Source organism: Protopterus annectens, chromosome 3.part1 (assembly GCF_019279795.1).
Source record: "Protopterus annectens isolate FY-2018-M chromosome 3.part1, PAN1.0, whole genome shotgun sequence".
Classification (NCBI taxonomy): domain Eukaryota; kingdom Metazoa; phylum Chordata; order Ceratodontiformes; family Protopteridae; genus Protopterus; species Protopterus annectens.
In genome coordinates, this window is record NC_056732.1 from 1672392845 (window position 1) to 1672419876 (window position 27032).

Consider the following 27032-nt stretch of genomic DNA (forward strand, 5'->3'; position numbering starts at 1 on the left):
TTTGGTTGAACCATAATATTTTCCAGTATATCAAGAAAAGAGGAGTGGGAATCCTGGGGCATGGTGGGGGATCTGTAGCAAGCTACAATTTGGATTGCAGTTTTCCCCAGAGTTACAAACAAACTCCCAAGAAAGCAGGATAATATAGTAAAACAAAGAATAAAATGATCACAGCCTCAAAACACCAGCAACCAATTCAATGGCTTCATCAGAGTCTGATGAAGCCATTGAATTGGTGAAAGCGCTTAGTCGGTGAATAAACGGATTTACTTCCAAGGCTTGGTGTGGTTGCTGGTGTTTTGAGGCTGTGATCGTTTTATTCTTTGTTTCCCCAGAGTTAGTTGCACTTGGATAACCTCGGATGCATTATGCTGCGCAACTAGCCTGGAGGTGTGGATATCCTTAATGAATATGGACACACCTCCGCCTTTGTTATTCTGGTCCAGGTTAGATGGCCGAAAAGTGTGGTACGAGTTATAGCCTGGTAATGAAGGGGTGCTCTTTAGAGCCTTGAACTAGGTCTCAGTCACTACACAGATATCGATGTTCTCCATTTTAAGGAGTGCCTCGAGTGAGTGCATTTTGAGATTTAAACTTCTAGCACTGAGTAGCATTACCCTCAGTTTTTGCTTGCCTGTTCCTGTTACGGTGGTGAATTTGTCATTTGAACCTTGCCTAAACAAGGCACTATAGGGGCGGCAAGAGCCTTAGCCAGTATCCAGAATCCCACGGGCGACAGGTGCACGTCATCTCTTGCAAAGCATCATGGTCTGTCGACCATGTCATCCCAGGCAGACAGATACTGGATACCCTTAGAATGACACCAGAAGCTTTGCCAATTGTTTAAGTCAATCATTTTGCCCTTGTACTGCGGTATCATTCTGGGCGATGGCAGGATGCTACTCAGGGCTAGGGTCATTCCTGCCTGGTCTACAAGACCGGAGAGCTCTTCCGTGTCTCTTTTCATGTAGTCCAGGGTGGTACATCTCAGATCATTCACACCAACATGGACAATGTACTTGTTGTGGAGTGACCTGAGTGCGTGGGTTATGTGGCAGATCGTGGCACCAGACAGGCAGCTGACAGTAACCTACTCCTTGTTTAGCCTTGTGAGTGGGACATCAGTGTGCCTGACTATAGAGTCACCTATGACTAGTGTGTTGGGTACATTGGTTTGCCTTATGGGCTGTGGTTTATTGGCACACTGTGTCCGTGGGCTATGTGTCATTTGGGTTGTGCTGGGGGGGGGGGTGGAGGTTGCTTGCGTTTCTGCTTTGGAGGTCCCTCTTGCTTGAGTAGCTTATTACTGAGCACCTCTGCGAATGTTTTTGTATTTCTATGTGTGGATTTGGGTGGTGTCGGTTTAGGGGACTATGTGATGAGTGTGGTGTAGTGCAAGTGTTTACCTTCTCCTCTTGACTGTCAAGTTCAGTCTTGGTTGGAAAGAGCTTTACCTCCAATTTGGCTAGATAAGTGCATCTCTCACAGGTTGTGGTGTTGGGTGATAGGAGGAGAGGGTCGTCTATGTACGAGGCAATTGCTACATTGCCTCAAGATGCCCAGATTCATCAGATAGACAGGAGAGAACACTGGGAGCCGACCCTTGGACATACCTGAATAAAAAACTACTTTCCTCTGGACAAGTGAGGAGAGTGAGTATAACAGCTGATTTTCTCTAAGCAAGTGAGGAAAGTAAGTACAAAAACCGTTTTCCTCTAGGTAAAGAGGAAGGTTGAGTGCTGTAGTAATTTGTAACTTATTTAGTGCTAACAACAAGTTCTGAACAAGTGCTGAGCATGAATAAGCAAATTCAAGTGCTAAAAGTACAGTCATAACAGATGGGTTCTCCTGCCGTCAGGCGGGTCCTCGGTCGGCCGAATTCCAAAGTCTAGGTCTGGCGTTGGTTGTAGTCGCTTCTTCCCTGACGTCAGTGCGACAGGGGTATAAAGGAATCAGCCGACGCCATTTTCTTCAGTTTTTCTTGCCCCAGATGTCAGGTGCCCCCAGAAGGAAGGCAATACATAAATTTGTGTAATAACACAATGCAATATAACACAATGCAATATAATCAAACTACAGTAGTTGCAAGCAAATACACCATAAATGAATACCCCAATCAGGTTGTATGAGGAGGTGTTAGCCAATAGGCCTGTCCCAAGAGGGGAAGGAGGGAGGGAAACCTGGACTGCAGCTGTATTAGCACTCGAACATCTACATTTATGGTTGGTACAAAACTGTACTATGTTCATCGTGCATACAGCTGCAGTCATAACAGATGGGTAGAATCCCAAAGCTAAGAAAGGGGTGGTAGGCACTAGGTGGAACTAGGAGGAGCCAGGATGCCCTGCAAGACTGCAGTGGCAAAGCCTGCCCTATTTTTTGGAGTATAATGGTAGGTTGTAGTGCTTGGAGAAGGTATGCACAGAACTCCAAGTGGCTGCTTCCAAAATATCTTTGGTAGGAACTCCTCTGAGGAAAGCTGCAGAGGTAGCTGTGGCCCTGGTGGAGTGAGATCTGATGCCCGTAGGTACAGTTTTGCCATGAAAAGAATAGCAAAAGCGTATGCAGTGGGCTATCCATTTTGAGATTGTCTGTTTGGAAATTGGCTTTCCTTGAGCTCCTACAGCATACGACACAAAGAGCTGCTCTGATTTTCTGAAAGGCTTTGTTCTGTCCAAATAATAACGCAGTTGTCTGTGGATGTCCAAGGAATGTAGTAATCTCTCCCCTTTGTTTTGAGGATTAGGATAAAAGGTAGGTAAATGTATGGCCTGATTCAAAGCTACCCTGGATACCACTTTAGGCATAAAGGACGGGTTGGTTCGTAAGGAAACTCTGTCCTGATGGATGATAAAAGGCTGCACAGCCATGAGAGCTTGTAGTTCTGAAACTCTATGAGCTGAGGTAATAGCCAGAAGGAAAGCCGTTTTCCAGGACAAATATTGCAAATCTGATGAGGCAGCTGGCTCAAAGGGAGGCAAGGTCAGTTTTTCCAGAATGAAATTGAGATCCCAAGCAGGTATTGGTTGTTTCCTTGGGGGTCTTAGATTCTTAGCCCCTCTGAGGAACTGTCTTAAGAGAGGGTGAGAGAATAAGGGTGGATCAGTGTTGTATTCTGCAGAAATGGCTGAGGCATGGATTTTGATGGAGGAGAATGAAAGTCCACTGCTTAGCAGCTCAGCTAGATACTGTAGTATTTGAGGTAAATTCAGTTTTCCAGGATCCTGGCCCTTTTTCTCATTCCAGACACAAAACCGTTTCCATTTTGCGGAGTAAGCTTTTCTAGTTGACTGCCTCCTGGCCTCCAAAATGACATCCTGCACCTCCTTGGAGAGTAGGGTCTGTTGTGATGCTAAGGAATCTTCCATGCGGCTAGATTGAGTGTTTTTAGCTTGCTGTGAAGAGTTTTAAAGCTGTGCTGAGTCAGGAGAAGAGGCATTAGAGGCAGGGTCCATGGTGGAGAATGCGTCAGGCTCCTCAGAAGTGGGTACCAGTGTTGTCTTGGCCAGTCTGGAGCAATGAGAATCATCTTTGGTCTGTCTGCTCTGGTTTTCAGTAGAACTTTGGGCAGCAGAGGAAGAGGTGGGAAGGCATAAACTGTCATTGATGTCCAACTGAAAGAGAGCGTCCACTCTCCAGGCCTTTGGATGAAAAATCCTTGAGCAGAAATTTGTCAGTTGGTGATTTTTGTGGGAGGCAAAGAGATCTATGTCTGGCCTTCCCCATGCTTGGATTATTTCTGTAAAAACTTTTGGATGCAACTTCCATTCGTGTGGATCTGTCATATTTCTGCTTAGGTTGTCTGCCAGCGTGTTTTCCTTGCCTGGCAAGTACTGTGCTTGTAGTTCGATTTGTAAGTCCATGGCCATGCTCCAAAGTGACATGGCCAGTCTGCATAGGGGGTATGAATGTGTTCCTCCCTGTTTGTTTATGTACTACATAACTGTGGTGTTGTCCATTCTTATCAATAGTTGACCTGGTTGCCGAAGGTCTTTGAAAGCTATAATAGCATTTATTACTGCTAGCATTTCCTTTTGATTGATGTGAAGGTGCTTTTCTTTTTGGGACCATTTGCCCTGAATGCACCGATCTGTCATGTGCGCTCCCCAGGCGTAATCCGAGGTGTCTGTTGTGATGACTTGATTTGCTTGAGGCTTGCTGAATGGAAGACCTGTGTTTGTTTGGCATGCTTGAGCCCACCACAGAAATTCCTTTTGCAGACATGGAATTAGTGGTATTATTGTTTCCAAACTGTGGCTGTGTTGAGACCATAGGTTTTTCAGGTACCATTGAAGTTTCCTCATATGCAGCTTTGCACATGGGATTAGTAAGATGCAAGATGCCATGAATCCCAGAGCCTGCAGGACTTTCCTTGGAGTCAGCCTGGTGCAATTTGCTAGTGTTCTGAAGTATTGAGTCAGTTGCCCCTGCTTCTCTGGCGTGAGGTAGGCCATCTGGGTGTTTGTGTCCAAGTTGGCACCCAGGAAAATTATCTTCCGAGAGGGTATTAGTCTTGATTTCTTTTTGTTGACTGTGTATCCCAGAGAGTTCAACAACATTATTACATAAGCCAGATGTTTCTGAAGAATGTGCTTGCTGTCCCGCTTGGATCAGGCAGTCGTCCAAATAGGGGTATGGGAACACTACTAAGAAACCTTTCTGATGTATATATTGGAGTTTTGATTCTATGTTAGTAGATGGTGATCCCTGTTTCTAGTTTCATCATGTTTTTTCATACCATGAACATACATATGATATTAATTTTGGTTGCCTTGTTATCTCAAGGCTAACTCTATAGAACATTGTATCATATCCTAGACCTATACAGATAATATCATATACTTGTTGGATGGTATTTTTGAATAATAATAGTTATGTTTAGAGATATGACAATATTTCTTTTGAGCCATCCATATCCAACAGTTACACAAGTTGATATAATAGTCCATACGTGCAGGTTTTGAGATATGACTTCTTGGCTTTTATATATAACTCATGATAGATTTCGAGCGTATGTGTTCGCTCGTATATTCATGATTTTTTTTATTATATAGAGTTCAAGATTAAGATGGGGAATGAGACGGTAACTTACTATAACAAAAGGAACGTTAGGACCCTGAAGCACACCATCACACACAGGCTAGCGGTCGACGTACATTGACGCTAGCAAGAGTGAGAAGTCTATAATGTGAGCTGTCCTAGGAATTGTTCTTTTTTCGTCTGTAACTTGATCATAATGGATTTTCTATGATCGGAAGCTATAAGACTAAATTAGAGCTCCGCTCTAAAGTAAGTTTGCAAGATAATACGTGAAATATTAATGTCAGATTTTTTACCTTTATTAGTTGGAACTTTCTAATATACATGAGTGTGTTACGTTTGTGTTTATTTAGTATACATGAACGCTGACTAAGATCTTATGCGAGTGGTGACATGCTGAGTTATTAAATAATGTGAACACATTTGCTTTTAAAATTTTATGATGCGTTACTTAGAACTACAATGATTTTTAGAGAAAGTGAACATGAGCCAATGTTACTTTATGTATAAAGCTGAAATGGAGCGTTTGTAATACATTGCTGATTGATGGCCATAATTAATGTGTAAATTAACAATTACATTAATGAGCCCGCCAAAATGTACTATTTAAAAGTGGGTGAATTTGTGTGAGTGTATCTGATGAAGCGTAGCTTGCACTACGTGAAAGCGCTTATTCCTCATTTTATAATAAATAGTTATCGTTTTATATGGTGACTGCAGATTTGGATTTTTTCATGTTGGATTGATTTCACTTATCTCGAAGGATATTTCCGTGGTGTTTGCTCTCACTATCATACCTATTCTAGTTCAACAACATTATTACATAAGCCAGATGTTTCTGAAGAATGTGCTTGCTGTCCCGCTTGGATCAGGCAGTCGTCCAAATAGGGGTATATTTGTATCCCTTGAAGTCTGCAGTAGGCAATTACTGATGCCAGGCATTTCGTGAATACTCTGGGCGCAGTAGATAAGCCAAAGGGCAATGCAGAGAATTGATAATGGGTTGAACCTGCAAGAAATCTGACGTATCTTCTGCAATATTGTCTGATTGGGACATGCAGGTATGCCTCCTTGAGGTCCAATGTTACCAGCCAAGACTCCTTGCCCAGCATGGGAAGAAGCTGCTGTAAAGTGAGCATCTTGAATTTTGGTACGAGTAGAAATGTGTTCAGGATGGATAGGTCCAAAATAGGTCTCCAATCTTTTCCCTTCCTTGGTACCAGGAATAGTCTGGAATAAAAACCTTGACCTTGTTCATGCGTACGTACCTCTTGAATAGCTTTCATGTTTCTGAGATCTGTAATTTGCCTTTGTGCCTCTGCCCTTTGATTGTGTGGCAGGTTTGGCATGCCTCTCATTTTTGGAAGGGTGTGAAAATGGAATCTGTAGCCTCTGTTTATAATGTTCAGGATCCATTTGTCTTTTGTGACAATATGCCAATTTTTTGAAAATAATGCCAGCTTTCCTCCTAAGGAGGCTGCCATTTGAGTCTTGCTTGGCATGCAAAGGGGAAAGTCATTGGGCTTGCTTTCTGAATGATTGCGAGTTATCCTCACCACCTCTTTGTGTAGGAGCTTGCCATTGTCTGCCTCTAAACGAACCTTGGGATTGTCCCCTGCCCCTCGGGCGTCTGTATCTACCTCTTTGGGGTCTGTCCGTGGCTGGAAAGGACCAATTTTTGGAAGGCCAATTTCTACTGAAACGTGGGGGTTGTACCTGTAGAAAATCTTTCACAGTTTGCATTGATTTAGCCTTTTCCTCCATTTTCCTTAATACCTCCTCAGCATTAGCACCAAATAATACATCCTTTTGTAGAGGGGCATCTAGCAATTTAGCTTTGACATGATCAGGCAAGGTTTGTTCCTTGAGCCAGGCATGTCACGCATGACTGATCCTGTAACAGCAGCTCTACATGAGGCCTCTAGAGCATCAAAACCACATTGTAAGGTATGCTTACCCACTTGTTCTGCACTATGCATCAAATCCTGCAACTCCTTAAAGTCTGGTTGTTCAGGTTGTGACATTTTACTTTTCAATTGTGATAACAAAAACTGTTGGTATTTTAGCATATGGAACTGACAGTTTAAGGCCCTCATGGTTAAGGTAGCCGAGGTATATACCTTTTTTCCCCACCTTTCTAAGGATCTGGAATCTCTCTCGGAAGGTAATGGATTTTTAGCAGTGGAGGCCTTAATTCCCTTGGGGCCCTGTGAGATGGTTTCTGGGTCAGCAGCATAGCTTTTGTATAGAAATTGGTGTGAGTCAGGAACCCTGTAGTACCTGTCAGGCTTGACTGGGGCTGGAGGCAGAGAATCCGGATTAAGGCAAGCCTCCGAGTAAACATCATCTAGGATGTCCAATACAGGAGGTATAGCCAGAGGCCTGTGCTGAGGTAGCAAGAGAAATTCCCTAAGCCTTTTCTTGGAATCTGAATAATCTTGGCCTTCCCAGTGGAAGTGTTCCCTTAAGGTATGCAAAGTTTCCCCAAATGAGTAATCCTCTGGGGGGGATACAGAAGGAATGGACTCCTCTGCATCAGAGTCTTCAAAAGGGGAGTAAGAATGTTCCTGATCATCAGAGTGCTCTGAAATAATGGAGCCCTGATCAGAGCAGGGGGATTCTTCCTCCACTCTGGGCCTTTTGTCCGTGGGGTTGAGAACCCTGATAAGAGTAATTAAATCCTCAGCCGTTTTAAGCATCTGTTTTTTAGGCGTGGGGCCTGGAGATGGGCCCTGTGTAGCTTGTCTCTTAGAATGCATGGCTGCTTTAGACTTGGAGAAAGCCTTGATGGAAAAAGAAGAGGAAGGTCTGAAGACACCTTGAGTGGAGGTAGGCCTGTCCACATTTTGAGGTTCAATGCCAAGAGTGGCTTCGGTATCTGTAGTCGGGTGTGGGCCGAGGAGCCTGCGACTGGTACAGGAGACACCGCCAATGAAGTGTCAGCCGGTAGTCAGGGCTGCGAGGGCCTCGCTGAGAACCGGACCACGTGTAGTCGGCTTTGGCGTGGTGCCGGTAGAGGCCGCAGACCTCGTGTGTCGGTCCTTATCTTTGCGTTTTTTAGACAAAACTGGAGTCGGAGTATCTGTCGACATAATATAGTTAAATGTTTTTCCAAAATAATGCTGGGCGAACTCCGCCCGACACTTAATGGTGCGTTTGTTGAATGTAGCACAAAAGCGACAGACTGAGACATCGTGGTCTGGGCCTAAACAAGGTATACAGAGGGAATGGAAATCCTTATGCGGTATTTGCTTCCCACATGAAATACAATTATTAACTTTGTCTGACATCGGTCTGAGGCAAGAAAAGTTTCCCCAACGGGGTACTTAGCTTTCAAGAAGACTTCGGTTTCAAAACTTTCGTAATTTCAGGAGCTGGCCGACCGGCACTTGCGAACTGCTTCTGCTTCGGGCACCACGCGGCAAGAAAGACTGAAGAAAATGGCGTCGGCTGGTTCCTTTATACCCCTGTCGCACTGACGTCAGGGAAGAAGCGACTACAACCGACGCCGGACCTAGACTTTGGAATTCGGCCGACCGAGGACCCGCCTGACGGCAGGAGAACCCATCTGTTATGACTGCAGCTGTATGCACAATGAACATCTAAGAATCTGTACCTGGATCTTGTGGTAGATAGGCTACCTAGTGCTTACCACTCCCAATGATAAGCTAGAATGCTTCCCTCCATCACAGAAAGGCTTGGGGGCTCAGAAGCTTACAAACAGTCCTGGATAAAGCAAATCTGTATCTGGACTAGACCAGTTACAGGAAAGGTGGAAAACAAGTGCAAATGCGGGCTTTTAAACCAGTAAGTTGAAAGAGATGGAAAAAACTGCCAAACAGTCAAACTACAATTTCTGGTCCAGAAACTACTCTTGTGGCAAATAGGCTACCTAGTGCTTACCACTCCCACTGATAAGCTACATATACCAAGCCTGTAGGCACAGCTAACTGGTAGTAATGATACTACAGATACCAAGCCTGTGGGCATAGCTAACTGGTAGTAATGATACTACATATACCAAGCCTGTGGGCATAGCTAACTGGTAGTAATGATACTTACATATACCAAGCTTGTGGACATTTATTTTATTATTTATTTTACATTTGTTTACCGAGAAAGTCAGACTGGATATTATGTCCATTTTCAGCAGAAGCCCGGGGAGAAAAGCTCCAGAAAACAGAGTACAAATACATTAGGAACACTAGAGACATTTAGAGATAAGTATAATATGCAGTTTTCAGTAGGGTTACAAACCTAGATAAAACACAGTAGACAACATCAAAATCATGCAGCTTCAGTTTCAAATAATGCACGCAGTTATGGGCTAATTCCCTTCAAGAATTCATACACTTATTAGAGTATATGACTGACATGCTTAGGGAGAGTTTGCAGGAAAAGCGGGTGGTGATTAGTCTGGGTTTAAGCAGAGACACTGCCAATGCTCTTGGAAGTGTAGTTTGAGGCTTTTTTGAACTGGGTTAAGGAGGATTGGTGAGTAAGTTCGGCAGGTTGCATATTGCAAGTTTTGCCTACTGAGTTGGCGAACAGAGTTCCCAGCCACATTTATGCTCTTAGTTTGTATCAGCAGTTTGTCAGCAGAGCGTAGTGACCTCAGGTTGCTGTATGGTTTGATGAGCTTATTTAGTGCTGGTGTTTTTTTTTGGGTTGATATAGTATTTTGTGGGTTATTATAAGTTGGTTGTATTGGAGAAGACTGGGCACTCCAGCCATCCTAGTTGAGTTAGGTTGATACAATGATGGGTCCTAGAGGTAGCACCTGTAGTAAATCTAGCAATATGGTTGTAACAACTAGCAAGTTTGGTAAGGGTGGCTTGGCTCAGGTTAGTGAAGAGGGGGAGGCATAGAGGAGGGTAGATAGTAGGTGGGACCGAGCGATAGTGGTTCTTGCAAAAGGAGTGAGGAAGGGTTTGATCCCGTATAGGGAGCCCAGTTTTTTGTTGACAGATTTAATGGTTTGACTGACATGGGTATCATATTTTAGGGCGTTATCAACTGATGCTCAGGAGATTTGTGTGAGTACCTGGAGATATAATTATGTCACTGTTGGAACTTACAGTAAAGAATGGTGAGGAGGATTTGCAGGTGGGGGAAGAGATGAGCAGTTTAGTTTTGTTGGGGTTTAATAGAAGCTGACTGTTTGCAAACCATTTTCCTACATCACTGAAAGTATTCTGGGTTAGGGTCATGAGCTCAGTTGAGGAGGAGGAGGTACATATTAAAGTAGAGTCATCCACGTACTGGATGCAGGTGGCCTTGGGAGTGATGGTGGGTAGGTCATTGATAAAGACTGAGAAGAGTAGTGGTCCTAGTATGGAGCCTTGGCGGACTCATAGAGTAATGGGTAGATGTGTGGATAGGGTAGTCTGCCATAAAACTGCTTGTTGTCTAGCAGACAGGTAAGATTGGAACCATTTAACTAAGCTACTGTTTAGTGGCAGTTCCTTCAGGGTACGGAGAAGCAGTTGGTGATTGACCATAGCAAAGGCCTTAGAGAGATCTAGGAAGAGAGCCGAGGCAAATTTTTTATTGTTTCGGTTGATGTTGACAGAGTTAGAGGAAGACAGTAGGGCTGATGTGGTGCTGTGGTGTGGCCTAAAACCATGCTGCGAGTTGGCCAGTAGCTTATTTTGGGTGAGATAGTGCATTAAATTGGTTGTGGATGCACTTTTCCATAATTTTGGCCAGTGGTGATAGTATGGCTATTGGTCGGAAGTTTGACAGGTCTAAAGAATTCCCTCCTTTATGAAGGGGAACGACATGGGAAACTTTCCAGAGAGAGGGGCTAGTGGCTTCAGTCAAGGTGTGGTTTATTATGATCGAGACAGGGTATGCAATGGCATCTGCCCCTTTTTTAAAATATTCTGGTGGGAGGAGATTAGCTGCCAGGGTAGTGGGCTTTAGTTTGTTAATTAGAGATCGGATGGTCGATGTAGATGCAGGCTGGAAGGCGAAAGAGACTGGGGTAGTGGTTGTGGAGGAGTTTTGAAAGGAGCTGGTGGGGGGTAGTTGGCTAGCTAGTGACTGGCTGGTTTTGGTAAAAAAATTGTTAATGATGTTAGCAGTTTCCTCTGGAGTTTTAAGGTTGCAAGTTAAGGGGGTGGGGTGGAGGTTTGGTCAGAGTGGAGCAGTTTGTTTATGCCTGCCCAAATTTTTGAGGTTTGTTCTGGTGTTTTTGCTGAAGGTGTTGATTGAAGTTTTTTTTGTCTAACAATGTGGCTTTCTTGGTATCATTCCTTAGCTGTCAGAATTTAATATTGTCAATTGGGTCTTTGGAGGTGCGCCAAATGTCCCATGCTTTATTTCTTGCTATAATTTTGGTCTTGGTTTCTTTGGAGAGCCAGGAGGCAATCTTAGTTTTGGCTCTGAGGATGAGGACAGGAGCATGGGAATCTAGAATTGAGAGGAATTAAGAATTAAAATAGTCTACAGCATCATCTAGTGGAAGTTCTTTAAGTATGGCCCAATTGCATGCTCTGGAGTTCATTCTGAAAGTCAGCAGAGTTAAAGTTCTTGCAGTTTCTGACAGATTTATATAGAACTAGGTGTTTGTTATCTACTTTATGCTTAATGATGTAAGTGAGTAGGTGGTCACTTATATCATCTGGGAGGGTACCCGTGTTGTACAGGTCTGGGTCATTGCTGATAAGAATCCAGTCCAGGATACTGCCTTTTATTCTGCTGGGTGAGGATACAAGTTGGGTATAGCCGTGAAGGTTTATGTGGGTGGTGGGAGATTCAGAGGAACAATTGTTCCAGTCAATATTAACGTCTCCGAACACCATAGATTCATAGGGGTATGTGTTGGAAAGCCATTGGAGGAAGTCTACTAGGGTATTTGCATTGTTGCCTGGGGCAATATAAATGCAGGCAATTAATATAGATTTACTTTTGTTAAGCTGTAGTAACTAGGGCTTCTGCATTACTGAACAAGGGGGGCTGTTGTGGGGCTAATGTGGCATCTATTGTGTTTTTAAATAGAACTGCTACTCCTTCACCTTTCCTGGTGTTTCAGTCTAGTCCAAGTATGTTGTACCCTGGTGGGATAACCTCATCATTTTTAGTTCCTGGTTTTAGCCAGGTTTATGTAAGACATAGCACATCAGGTAAGTAGGTGGCTAGAAGGGCATGAAGATTATGGACCTTGCTGTTAATACTCCTGATGTTTAGGTGACAGGGCAGGAGAGAGTTAGGGGACCTTGAATTTGGCCATATGTTGAAGGTGGTAGTGGGCTGGGAGCTTGTAGAAAGGGTGGGTCCAGGGTTAGGGTGGATGTCTCCATCCCTCAGAGTAATTTCTACAGTGATTATTAGCTTCAGTGGTTTACTTATTATTTTATGATAATATCTAGCTTTGGGGCAGATGGACCGTGGTCTAGTTAATTGGTGGTTGTTAAAAGTGGAGAGGACAGATTTGTAGTGAGCTAGGGGTTGGTCTGATTCACTCAAGGTGGGAGCAAAGATGATATGGGGTGGTGAAATCCAAGATAGGGCTGGTTTTCATAGATGGTGAAGAGATATAGCCCAGGCAATATAACTGAGAGGAACATAACTGGTCTCATATTAATAGCAATGGTACTTGGTAAGGAATGTGGATGGGGAATTGAGAGGGCTGTTGGTAGGAAAGGGTGGTGTATGGAGGTGCAGGTTATCTATGATAGGTTGTAGGAGGGGGGAGTGGTTTATTGGGCTTAAATTTAGCATTAGTGGGGGTGAGTGGGGTGCGGAGCAGGGCTATACCAAGCTACAAGGATTTTCAGGGTCTGTGAGTATGCAGGCTTAAAGAATACAACTTTTCAGTGTTTTTACTCAGTTCTTTTTAAAGTGAGCTGCAATTTAAAAAGAACTGAGTAAAACTGAGTAAAGTGAGCTGTGTTTTACTTTATATTGTATTAAATAAAGTTTGTAGTTTAGCCAGACAATTTTACTGACTGTTGGGAGTAAGCAAGCTTTTAACCTGAAATTTGTACAGATATTTATTTCTTTAGCAACTGTGAGATGAAGTAAACAGGGGGGGAATGTGTTACACAGACTGTTTGAACTGTGCAATGCTTATTTTATTACTTATTACAGCAGCCTGACTAGGGAGTCTAAGAATGTTAAGCTATGTTTTACTATGGACCCTAGGCTAGCCGTAGACCCAGTTCAGCCAAGCAATCTATTAGCACAAGAGTTACACTTAAGATATAGACCTTGCTGTCCTTTTCCTTAGCAAGGGACAATGCAGAAATGCTTTTCTATTAGTTTTCAGGATGATAGTTTCTTTTCATCACGGACTGAGCTGTTCAAGGTAAGGACAGGTGGGGTGGAAAGACCTGGTAAGGTACATAGAGTCAGTGCATGGATTCTATATGGAGCATAGCTAACATAACAGCATACAAACAGTATTATACATTCAGGCAGGGCATTCATTAATAGTAGTAGTACCACAGCTTCTGCATTTCTCTATACTCAATTGCAACTATCAGTCAGAGCAGTAGTTTACAGCACAGGCAAGTTCAGTGAATTTTACACAGCTTTTCCTATGTGGTTTTATGCTATCAGTAGTTACAGCATTATGGCAGTACAGCTAAATCCACTTACTAAATGCTAGGAAACACTTCTGTTCAAGATTCTTGAGCCAGCATAATAGTATATCACAGCAAACTATGTAGCCAGGCTTATAATGTAAAAATTACCACATGCAGTCAATAAATATGCTTAGAAAATCACTCCTGGCTAGCAAACTTTACAGGTAATTCCACTCGTTTTTTTAAACATTCTACTGGTTTGGCGAATTAGAAGAACATTGCTATGCACGCTGCTTAGCTTTTTTAGTTGTTTCTTATAGCTAACCTGTTGTTTCTTATAGCTAACCTGTTGGCTGACAGGTTCTGTGAAAATTTCACTCCCCTGTCCCCTGCCACATGTACCCCATAACATCCCTACTACCTGTCCCCTACCTTGTGTTGGTTGTAAATGCCCTCTCTAAGGTCAAAAACACAGCATCCATGGGAACTCATAACATTCCAGGCTGCATCCTCCATGGGCTCACACAAGAATTAGCAAAGCCACTGGGTACTCTTCAATCATAGTCTAAGCACTGGCTTCATCCCAGCTGAATGGAAAAAGGCCACTATTATTCCCTTGTACAAAGGTGGTGCTTCTACTGACCCCGGGAACTATAGACCTATTAGCCTGTCTAGCCTACTCCGTAAGGCCATGGAGATAATCATCATTGACCTTAAAGACATTGGCCAACTCCAAACACTTGACCTTACACAATTTGGATTTGTCAAAGGGAGATCTTGCCTGCTAAATCAAAGCCCTTAATGAGGAGAAAAATGTGCATACAGCCTACCTAGATTTAGCCAAGGCTTCTGACACTATCCCCCACTTAGGCATAAATGATAAACTCACCCAGCTAGGTATCAACCTGTATATATCAGTAGATGGGTCACTAACTGGCTCACTGATAGAACCCATATAATCAAAATAGAGGAATCCACCTCCAACAGCAGACCTGTAACCAGTGGTGTTCCACAGGTATCAGTCCTGGGACCTCTACTGTTTGGAATCTTTCTCCAAAGTGCAAGCTATAACTAAAGGTCTATGACTGACAAAGTTTGCTGATGACTGTAAAACTGGGAGTGGTCATAGAATCTCCAAATGCCAACATCATACAAAAGGATCTTCCACAAGCAAATGACTGGAGCCAAAGTCGTGGCCTTAAACTCAATGCAAAAAAAATGTATCATCCCTTTTGGCAAGACTGATGTTCCTGCTAACTATCACATCAATAACACCACCCTACGTACACACTCAGTGGTGAGAGACCTGGGCACACAGGTTGACAGCAACCTTACCTTTGATCACCATGTCTCCACAGTGGTAAGAAGGGCATTCTATATTGCTCATCTCGTAAGTAAGGGTATTGCCCCCAGAAAAAAAGAGGTTGTAAGCTCCCTGTACTCTTCCTACATCAGGCCAATAATGGAGTGCAATGCCCCCTTTGGTATGTACCTTTCCAAGGTACCTGCAGCAATTGGAGAGACCACAAAGGTTCCTCAAGGAAAATTCAAGGTCTTCAGCATCTTTCCTATTAGGATTGTCTGAAATCACTAACTTTATTCTGTTACATGCAGACAACTCAGAGGCAATCTCTGCCTTGCATATATGGCAATCTATGACCCTGCTTTGTTGGAAATGTTGCATATCCACAAGTCAAATGGTACATGGGTTTACTTGGTCTAATGGACTTAACCCGGTATATGACATTAATAGAACCTGCTGGAAGGACAGATTTGTCTCCAGAGGTTACCACACCTTTGAAACAGACGCCCGCTTCATGTCAAGCACAGGACCTCATTGACCCTCTTCAAACACAATCTGGACGATTGGCTGGGTAACTGTAAATTCACCCCAGGGGTCCCACCTATGTTCCTCTTGGACAGGGATGACAGGTGCTGATTGTGGAAATAAGGGTAAAACGTGGCTAGGTTTGTAAGGGCCCTAGGGTCAGTAGCCTAGTAACCTCCTATAATCCTATGAAAACCCTATGGGGTCTACCCATAGAGTTCCATAAGTATTTCAACTTGGGAGTAATTACTTGCTTTTTTACCACCCCAACTTTGCTCTTGATTCTGAAGCCAGAAGCGTAACTTATTATAGGTGCAAAAATGCAGGTAATGGTGAACGTCATGCCAGTTACATAAAATACACATCAGAATGTGGCTGGAGAGATGTGTGTACTAACGGATGTTGTATGTGTTTTACCAGTGTTAGCAAGTTATATGCAACACTGTCTAACTATAATGTTTGACAAACCTTATCCTGGCAGGACAGGTACATACGTTAAAACATGTGTTGGTCAAAAGCCAGCTCAGTATCTAAATACATCCCCATACGCTTGACTAGTGGGTCTACTCTATGCAGGGTGTTATTAATGAGGTAGTTTCCTAGGGTACTCAAATTCCCAAAAGGTGCTATTATACATTTTTGGCATATAATGTTAAGCTATGGCTTTGGCACCATTTATTTTTGTCTGCATTACTCCTTCCGGTAGGATGTTTGTGCCTTGGGGGAAATTCTATGACTGCTACTAGTTAGCAATCACCTGCAAACTTGGACAGGCAATGGCCCTTGACACTGGTCTTAACTTTAAAGTACATGCCAAAAAGGAGTGGACCTAGCACAAAGTCCTGAAGGATTCCTTTTAATGATCATCCTCTTTGTGGGGGTGGTCACCCCTATCCTAACTTCTGAGTCCTGAGAGCCAGCTGGCTTATCCAGCACACAGCATAAGGGTATATGCCTAATTCTGAGAGTTTGTTAACAATGTCAGAGTGGGGTATTGCATCAAAAGCCTTAGCGAGATCAAGGTATGCAGTATGTAGCATTCTGCCCTTATCCATTGCCTTGGTGAGCTTCTCAAAGAAGTCTACCAGGTTGAGTAGGCATGATCTGCCTTTGAAGCCAAACTGGGTTGGATCCAGTTTTTAAGGTTTTCCATGATTAATCACTCCCATGATAATTCTTTCTGTAACTTTGCATACAAGAGTAGTCAGACTTATGGGTCTTTAGTCCCCATGGTCTGTTGAAGGAGCACTCTTGAGCAGAGGGATAACAGCTGCAGTCCTCTATTGGTCCTGACAAGGACATGCTTTGGGCTACTTCGAGGTATCCTGAGCTACTATCAGGACCCATCAAAACAGTGTTCTTTGCCTTGGACAGCACAGCTAGGACCTGCTCCTTAATGACAGTTTGAGGGATATGTTTGATGGTATATCCTGGGGAACTGCCGAGGGAAGGGGGGTACAATTAGAGCTAAATTTGTTGGTCAGCAGATTTGCTACATCTTCTGGCTCTGTATAGGTGGCTCCATTTACAATCAGTTCTGCACACAGAGTACAACTGCTATGATGTTTTGGACATGGCGAAAGAAAGCCTTGTGGCTCTCCTTGGCCTAGGAGGCTATCTTTACCTCAAAACTGTTTTTGATAGATTTGCCTTCTTAGTTTGATTAGATTGAGAGTTTTTATCCTGCTGGGTGTTGCATTTCAAAATTTTAGCTATGACATTTTCCGTTTGTTGAACAATCTGTTTATGTTTAAATTCCTCTAGAGCAGTTTGCTTTTTGAGTTCATTTTGGTTTCATTTCCAGTAGGCACAGCTGTTTCAATGCAGCTATTAACATGACTGGAAATGATTTTCTTTGAACAATTTTGCAAAGGCAGCTGTGTTCACTGGATTAGGAGGGGCTTAAAATTTTGTCAGGTTATCACTTAACAGGACATTTGTTTTACAGCAGACATAACTGTTACAGGTTCTGCTGGGGTCTCAGAACTGGTTATTATTTTGAATTAGACTACTTTACGGAAATGCAGTGTTCTCCCATATTTTGTGAGTACCAGGTCCAGTACGTCTGCACCTTTAGTGGGGTGTATAAACTATCTGATCCAGAGTGTTTGTTTTTGCAAAGTCCATGAATTTCTTGGCCAGCGAGTCTGAGGGTGTGAAGGATTCCCGGTGTATAGAAAAGTAATTAAATTCGCCCATGGTTTTCTTGGGTCATAGAAGATGAGCTACAGCTTACAAAGATACAATATTGGACTTTGCCTACGGTAATTTGGACATCGAGAAGTTCAAAAGCATCATCCTGTTGGACCAACTTTAAGGTACATTTTTTTTTTTTTTTTTTTTTTTTTTAATGAAAAATTGAGACACCCCCCCCCCCCCCCAACTTCAGTTCCATCTTGTGCAGTAGCTGGTTTAAATGCGTGAAAGGCATTTGTAGCCCTGCACTGCTAGGTGCGCTCAGTGGCTTTACCCAGTCTCAGTAATTGCAGAGACGTCTACATTCTTCAAAGTGAGGAGAGGTGGGAGGGAGTGGAGTTTAGGTGGGAAGGAGTGGAGTTTGTTTAGGCTCCTGATATTGAACAGTAAGACCTTTAAATTACCTTGAATTAGTTTTACTGTGTCAGGAGGATGGTCAGTTTGTCATTGCCTAAAAAAGGTACTATGGGGAGGACAATATTTGAAAACCTGGAAGGGACAGGTGCAGACCATTCTTGGGAAAGCAACAGTCTGGTGACCACTTCTTCCCATGCTGACAAATACTGTACGTCCTGTGATTGCTTAATAATTGGCTTAACTTCTAGTGGCAATCCTCTTTTGTTCGTATTGTGGCATCATCCTTGGTGAAGGTAGAATGCTGCTCAATGTTAGGCACATTACCAGTCTGGGACACAGCAAGAAAGCTTCATAATGTCCCTCTGCATTTAGTCTAGGGTGGTATATCTTAGGTCATTTACACCCACATGGACCATGAGTCATATTGGTACTTGTGATCCAGTGACCAGAGTGCATGAGTGACTGGAGAGATTATGGCCCCTGATACGTAATGGACTGCAATTTTCTCCTTGTTCAGTGTAGCATCTGTATGTCTCACAATTAAGTCCCCTATAACGAACATATTGGGTAGTGTGCTGGCTTGCCTTATGGGTTTGTAGTTGAGCATTATGGGGTGTGGCTGCATGTGTTATGTTAGATGTCATTTCAGTACAGTGCTTTTGGGTTTGCTGAGGATAACTGTTGCAGATCGAATGTCTAGGAGTTCTTTGGAGTTTACAAGATTGCATTTAAAGTGTCTCAGCATATACGTTGTTCTGTATGTCGGATGCACAGTATGTGTGGTGGGTGTAATGTGTGTGCTGCTGTCAACCTGATTAAGTGCCTATATGTGAGAAACTTCCCTCTGCTGACATTGTACAACTACACTTCTTGCATACCGTTTCTGTTTCTCTAAGGATTAGTTGGTTGTCAGTGAACATGTGACAATTGCTACATTGTCTCAGTATGCCCATCTCTACCAGACTAGCTGTGGAGACATTGTGGCTGTATATCCATGGTGTGAGGTCTATTTTAGGTGGTCTGTAAGGGAGTGGTGCAGTATGGGTTTACAACAGCCTAACTTTGGCTGTGTGAGAGTAGAAACTACAGTTAGGCTGTGTGTGGCTAAATTCATGGGTCAATGCTTAACACCGTGCAAACAAGTCGCTCTTTGCACAACTGATTATTAGGTAAAGTTACTGGTAAAGTTTTATAGGAAAACTGTTTCTAAGTTTCTGTACAAGGCAATTTTAAATACCACTGCTCGACAAACAGCATCACACAAACACGTCACATTTAGATGACAGGAAAAGTGATTAAACCAGCTAAAAAGCCCTCTGGCCAATAAAACAATCTCACTTTAAGCCTTCCTGTGTGTTTCCCATCTTGGACAAAACAGTCTACTTTCTAGTGCCACAAGAATTGCAGTCCCAGTCTTCTTAATGTAAACACACACACTTTACTTAGCACAATGGGTTAAAGTACCAAAAAGAAAAACTAACTACAAGTCATTTCAAGGTGATTCTAAGTCAGACAAGCCAGTAATGAGTTACATACACTTTAAAGTGAATTCAAAGCGCAATAGAAACTGTAAGGTCAGGGCCAAACAAAACCACTTTACAGTGCAAAAATACAGAAAAAAAACAGAATAAATAATTTGAAAACGCAGCAGCACACTTCTGAAATAACTTGGGTAAGTACAATATTTCAATATAAAAGTACCAGATGCAAGCAAAAACGCTGACTACGCAGGAAAGGATGTCAAGCATTTGTGAGCTTTACAAATACAGGTCACAAAGTGCACATCTACCTTGTATATGAAACTAGAGTACACACAGAGTTTGATGTACTGTATATTGAATGCATACCCACTGCGTCAGGCATACCTTGTGTTTGTAGGAGGGCACCGCAGAAGTCAGGCATCCCTCATGAATGTAACAGGGGTACCCCAGGTGTCACACATACCTCACTGCGTCTGATGAGATAGATGCAGAATAGGTACACAATAGGTTCATAGGCATATACCACGCTAACGACCACCAGGGCCTTTTTAAGCCTAGCCATGCAAACCAACCCAATGCATCCCCTTGTAAAATGTGTTTCTAAACTGGAGGTGTATCTTAGGGGTCTATATTATATTTTTGAAAGTTTCAAACATCGAACACCATATGAGTGATATTTGAAATTTCGAAAATATAATAATAAAAAAAAAAAAACTAAAAAAAAAACTATACTTACCTAAACGCTGTAGGCAGGGAGGCAAGCCCCCCTGTGCCTCCACACCCCGCTACTTCAATATTCCTACTCCGAGATCGCACTGCATTGAAGTAAAGGGAAAATATTCCCTACGGCAATTTCAGTGTTACAAGTGCAACGTTTCGACCAATCGGGTCCGCTTAATATGCGTTCGCCATTTACAATTTTTGATCACGCGATAGGAACCCATATCTTAGTTAGGAGAGGCATGTTAGTTAGGCGGTTACTAAAAAATTACATGGGGAGATATGTTAGGGAAGGTTTACGGTCAGCCGCTGGCTGTAAGAAACATGGGGGCCAGCCTGGGGTGATTTTACACTTTCCTATCCGATGGTCATGGTTAAGTTTGAATTGGGCTAGGGATAGACTCTGCTTCACACAACTGGGAAGCCTACTCCAGAGCATGGAGAGCCTTTGAGAGATGTACTTTTCTTGCCAGCATGTTTTATTTATGTCATAAGTAAAGTTTAAATCCATGGAGCTAGTGTTTCTGATGTTGTTAATTTTGCAGACGTACAAATGCTCCATCAGAGCTGGATCCATGGTTGTCTTGTATGCGAAGCACAGACAGCCTCCCAACAACTTGTAGGAGACAGAATATAGAGACAGGGTACTATGGCAATGTGTATAGGAAAATGTGTTAATACCCTGGATTCTCTTGGTAACCTCTATGGGGGTTCCAACTGTTGCATATGCCCAGTCAGGTATATGCCAAAGGGGGCACTGAACTCAACGAATGGTCTGATAATGGCAGACTAGAGTGGTACGATAACTTCCTTGGACCTGGACGTCATATCCTTAAGTTGGGCAATGTAGAATGATTTTCTTACCACGTTGGCTACATATTGGTCAAAGGCCTGATTACACTCTACAGATGTACCATATCTCTAAGTACCAGGTCACCTCTTAGAGATGTTGCCTGGATGGACATTTTCAAAAACGGGACAGGTTGAGGGTTTTCACTTTATTCTTAGCGAGTTTACTATAGTATTTTAAGGTAGAATAATAGGCCTGAAAATATAGAGCCAGACTTGTGTTTTCATGTATGCATTCAGTCTCAGGGAACAACAGTTCAGTAGAAAGGAAAAGTATAATCTGGCTGGCTAAGCACGAGCTGTGCAGAAATAATAATTCTCAGGGAAAGCTACAGAATGTCCCTTTCTCAAGGGAAAAGATATGTGTAGTTGCACTGGAATGCTACATAACGAACAGACACTCGGGCACTATGAGGCACATGCAAGACAAGGCTTGAAAACCAAGGCTAAAGAGGCATGTAAAACATTACAGGGTTTTGGTATTAAGAAATACTTCAGACACAGTCAGTTGAGTCAGTTAAGTTAGTTTTTGAATAGATTATGTAAAAGATCTTTGAGTACAGACACTCAAGCCTGAGTAGTGAAGATCGGTTTAATATCCAGTCTTAATACTATTCAGAAGGAAGAGACTGTTTCAATTTATATTATTCAGGAGAATCAGAACATACGTGCAGAAACTTTGGATACTTATCAGCACTGTTACGGTTACTGTTACATAGCACTCCAGAATTTCTACAGACTGTTATTGTTTATCAGTGTTGTTAATGGAGACGTATTCAGATCTTGTTAACATCTAATAAAGCATTCTTAACTGAACCACAGCATGCACAGAATTTATTCTGAAAAGTACAAAAAGAGACTTGGCCTATAAAGGAGAGAATGGCAACTATTCAGCACAACCTGGAATATTTAGGAACTATTCTAAGGCTAACCTCCTGCTATTAAGTGAGAACCTGGCAACATTTCAAGCCCCCATAAACCCTGACAGCACTGCTGCCTATGCAGCACTCTTCACAGAAACCCTGCACAAGCATGTTAATAGCTGCATAGAGGCAGCTGTACCCAGCAGGAAGAAGTATAGAGCTAACTCAAAAAACAAGCCACCCTGGTGGAATCACAAAATCAATAGGTTGTATAATAGAAGGAAGAAAATCATGGCAAAAATTAGGAGGCTCAGCACCCAGCAGGATAAAAGCACTCTCAAACTAAATAACTCTGAGGACAAATAAAGTCTACCAAAGCCAAATATGAGGTAAGTTTGGCATCCCAGGCCAAGGAAAACTACAAAGCATTCTTTAGCTATGTCTGCAACCTCAAAGGCAATACACAATTGTGTGCAGAACTCATTATAAATGGAGCCACCTATTCTGAGCCAGAAGATATAGCAAACCTCCTGGCTGATAAATTCAGCTCCAACTTTACCCCTCTCTCCCCCTCAACCTTCCCTCAGGAGTCATCATCAAATATAACTCCCTCTACTATTACTAGGGAACAGGTCCTCAATGCTCTCTCTAAGACCAAGAGCACTGCATCAATGGGCCCAGACTATATCCCAGGATGCCTTCTAAATAGCATGAAACATGAACTATCAGGGCCTCTGGAATTACTGTTTAACTTTAGCCTCCAAACAGGCTTCATACCTCATGAATGAAAAAAGGCAACAGTCATCGCGCTGCACAAAGGTGAACCATCTACAGACCCTGGAAACTAAAGACTCATAAGTCTCACTAGTCTTATATGTAAAGACATGGAAAGAATTATCATGAAGATGATCAAAAGAGATATAGTAAACCTCCAGATACTGGCCCCAACCCACTTTGGTTTCGTCAAGGGCAGATCATGCCTACTCAACCTAGTGGACTTCTTTGAGAAGGTCACCAAAGCAATGAATGAGGGCAAAATCATTCACACTGCCTACCTTGACCTGGCCAAGGTATCTGACAATACCCCCACTCAGGCATTGACAACAAACTCAAGAGGTTAGATACAAACCCCTTTTGTCACCCAGGCAGATAGCTAACTGGCTCACAAGAAGTTAGAATTGGGGTGTCCACCTCTATATGTACCTAACCAGGCATATCCAACAACTGGAACGTACACAGAGGTTCCTCACTAAAGGAATACAGGACGTAAGTAAAATGTCCCACACAGACTGCCTCAAGGCCCTATCCTTGCATTCTGTCTCCTACAGGCTTTTGAGGGGATATCTATGCCTGGCATACAGGTTATTGTCAGACCACACTATGATGGATCTCCTGCACATCAGGAACAAAAAACCAGCACCAGAACTGCCCATTCTAAGGGCTTAAACCTTGCCTGTGATATAAATAGGATCTGTTGGAGAGATAGGTATGTATCCCAGAGACTACCCCATCTATGGAACAGGCTCCCCATCCATGTGAAGCAGAGTTCCTCCCTAACCCAATGCAAGTGCTACTTGGACAATTGGATGGGTTTGGCACCTATGTTTCTAATGGACACAGGCAATCTGTAAATGGTTCATCTCCCAGGCCCATGCTTAAGGGCATCAAGAACTTGTCAGAGATTTGGCATGCATGGCTAGGCTTAAAAAGGCCCTTGTGGTCATTAGCCTAGTAAAAACCTATAAACCTACAAGTGCGGGTAATTAACAGATAAAGACATTCACCCCAGTGTCATTTCAGTTATTTTCAGTTAATTCCAGTATACTACAGTCTTATCAATTCTTTCAGGCACTACTATGTACTTCTTTGCATTGTGTTTCAAGCCATAGCTTTAGCACCAATCACATGCCTGCGTTAGACCTTCAAGAATACTGATGTCATGGGAGGAATTTATGATAGCTCCCAGTTTGCAGTCAACTGCGAACCTGTTGAACCACAGGCTCGACATTAGCCTTGACCTCTAAGAAGAAGATGCCAAACAGGAGTGTATGCCCAGCACAGAGCCCTGTGGTACTACTCCACTGGTGGCCTGCCTCTTGGTAGAGGTCGTCTCAACAATCCTGATTTCTGGAATCCTACCTGTGAGCCAGCTAGCAATTCAGTGAGTTATATAAGGACGTACTCCTAGTTCGTTGAGTTTGTCCACATTATCCGAGTGGGGTACTGTATCAAATGCCTTAGCCAGATCTAGGTAGGCAGTATGCACCATTCTCCCGTCATCCATTTCTTTCGTTACTTTCTCAAAGAAATCTACCTGGTTGAGCAGGCATGACCTTCGCTTGACATAACCAAACTGGGATCAGTCCAGTATGTGTAGGTTGCCAATCTCTTTGTTGATCATAATTAATTTGTTCCGTGGCTTTGCATACAACTACCCAGACTAAATGGGTCTGTAGCTTCTGTGGTCTGTTGACGGTCCACCCTTGTGAAGAGGGATAGCTTTTGATGCCCTCCATTTGGTTGGTACATAGCCTGTTTTGAAGCTGTAGTTGAAAAGTGACTAAAGTGGTTCAGATAGGTAATGTTTCAGTCTACTTAGGAGAAAGACCAGGATACCGTCAAGCCCCACTGAGTGTGTGTTTTTGGCTTTAGCAAGTGGTGCCATGACCTAATATTTGGGGGGGGGGGTATGCTAGTAGGAATTTCATGGGGGGGAAGCAGAGGTTGACTGGGTGATGAATTCAGAGCTGAATTTGTCAGCGAACAGATTTGCTGTTTTACTCTGCTCAGTAAAGATAAAATTTATCACTAATTCATCACATTGCTGTGTGTTTTTAAGGTTTTGGACATAGATGTAGAAGGCACTGTGGTTGTCTTTAGGTTGAAAGGCTACCTTGACCTCGTAATTGACTTTGTTGGATTTAATTAGTCCCTTAGTTTCCTGTTTAGTTTAATTAGTGAGCTCTTGTTATGAGAATTGCTCTGATTTTGTTCATAACTTTTTTTTTTTTTTTAACTTTTGTTATAATGTGTTAGACATACCTTATGTATGCAGCAGAACAGCCCTGATGTCAGTTGTACCTTATGTATGTAAATGGAGCACCCCAGGTGTCTGATCAGATACATGCAGCAGGGAAACAATGCGTTAGGCATGACTTACTTATTCCTTTGGTTGATGTGATCCATTCAACAAAAGCACATTACCATTCAGTCAGGCATACTTTCATCACTAATGAGCCCTTGGTAGAGACACTCCCGCTTGGATGTCATTTAAAAAATCCTTTAATGCAAATCATCTGATGGTTGACTACTTGCACAAACCTTCACATACCTTACTGTGGTTGAGGAGGTACGTATAGCACATCTGTAAGACCCGCGACGGGTGATGCTTTCCCATCTCACACAAGGACTTGAAAGCCTGCTCCTGAACTCCGGAGTCCTTGTCGATGGCTGCATCCAGCAATGCAATGGAAACCCCTGCAGGAAACAAACATACTCGATGTTACTGCAAAACCTGCCGAGGGGGACGTCCTGCTTAGGGCTACAAACAACTACTACAAAACACCAAAAATCATTACTAATTACGGAATATGCCATCAAAAAGAAACAAGTCCTCCAAACATTTAGTATGTTTTTAGTATTTTACATCAGTGATCCCTTTGTTTTGTCTTGTTCTACCATAACATAGACTAATCAGCAAGTACCCTGCTTGAAAACTGCTTATTCAATGATGTTACTTCACTGTAATACCCTCTTATGATTTAAGTGGCCCTTCTTCTGTGCTATGTACAAAAACCTGTATTTGTGCTTTGCCTTCCATCGACTGAAGAAGGATTTTGGCAGACATCTAGGCGTACCACATGTTGCAGTGCTCACTGTAGGCCCTATACCTTACTTCCACTTCAGAACAATGGCCGTCATTGTCCATCTTGTTAACAGATGAGTCACACCATCCAAAAAAAGAAGTTATGTACTTACCATAACGTTCCATGTTTATAGTCCATCTCGCCTACATTCTTGCTGGATAGGTTCGGAGCTGATATTCGGCGCCAACTCGGCAGATACTAAAGCTCGAGAGCTTTTATTGGCTCGAGGCTAACCCTTATCCCATGGTGCCTCACGGCAATTCCCCAGATCTTGTTTGCAAAAAAGCAATAAGTACCTAGTAGTTATGAAACTATCAATAACTGTGTACATACAGACAAAATGTAACATTATCTATGCCAGGTGGAAAATAACTACAACCAGGTCAGACAGCATAAGTAAAGTCCACCAGATCCTCCAGGAACAGGAAGGGGGCAGGAGGGAGGGACGCAAGAATGTAGGTGAGATGGACAACAAACATGGAACGGTATGGTAAGTACATAACTTCTTTATGTTATGTAGTCCTATCTCACCATAATTCTTGTTGAATAGGACAGCATCCCTAGCACCTTTATCCAGGGTGGCTCAAGCAAAGAGATCACAGTGGACCCAAAGGATGACCTGTCCCGGGAGGCCAAATCCAATTTGTAATGAGTGACAAAGGTGTGTGGTCTTGCCCAAGTAGCTGCTGCACAGATAGTATTAATTGGGTTGATACTGCCCTTGTAGAGTGGCCTTTTACTTTGTTGGGTAACTGTGTGCCAGCAGTCTGATAAGCAAAGGAAATGCAATCTGAACGCCATTTTGAAAGGGTAACCTTAGAAACCGGCAAGTCTTTATTTTTGTCCGAAAGGAAACAAATAATTGATATGATTTTCTAAATTCTTTAGTCCTGTGTAGGTAAAACGAGAATTCTGTGGATGTCTAACTGGTGTAGCCTGTATTCAGATTTATTAGAATGATTTGGAAAAAAACACTGGTAGCTCAATAGTAGTGTTAAGATTATGTTCTGAGCATACCTTAGGAAGAAAGGAAGGGTTAGCCCTAAGGAATAGTAAGAACTTGCAATTCTGAGACTCTCCTAGAAGAGGTTATGGCTACTAAGAATAGTGTTTTCCAAGATAATAATTTCAGATCCGATGAGGAATAGGGCTCAAATGGGGAAGAAATTAAGGATGTGAGAACTAAGTTTAGGTCCCAGGGTTCTGGTGGCTGTTTGATTGGAGGCCTGAAAAGGAGAACTCCCTTCAAAAAGGTTTTGCACAAAGAGTGGGACATGATGGGATTTCCCATGAAGCCAAAA

General features: G+C 42.8%; 1 protein-coding gene across 2 annotated transcripts in view; it reads right to left on the reverse strand.

The window, feature by feature from the left end:
• Nucleotides 1–27032, reverse strand: part of MROH1 (maestro heat like repeat family member 1) — a 2449684-nt gene that overhangs the window by 2194936 nt on the left and 227716 nt on the right. For both annotated transcript variants that reach the window (XM_044067698.1, XM_044067696.1), the window contains exon 2: nt 25197–25342. In XM_044067698.1, the coding sequence (XP_043923633.1) occupies nt 25197–25342 (146 nt within the window). The remainder of the gene's footprint in view (nt 1–25196; nt 25343–27032) is intronic.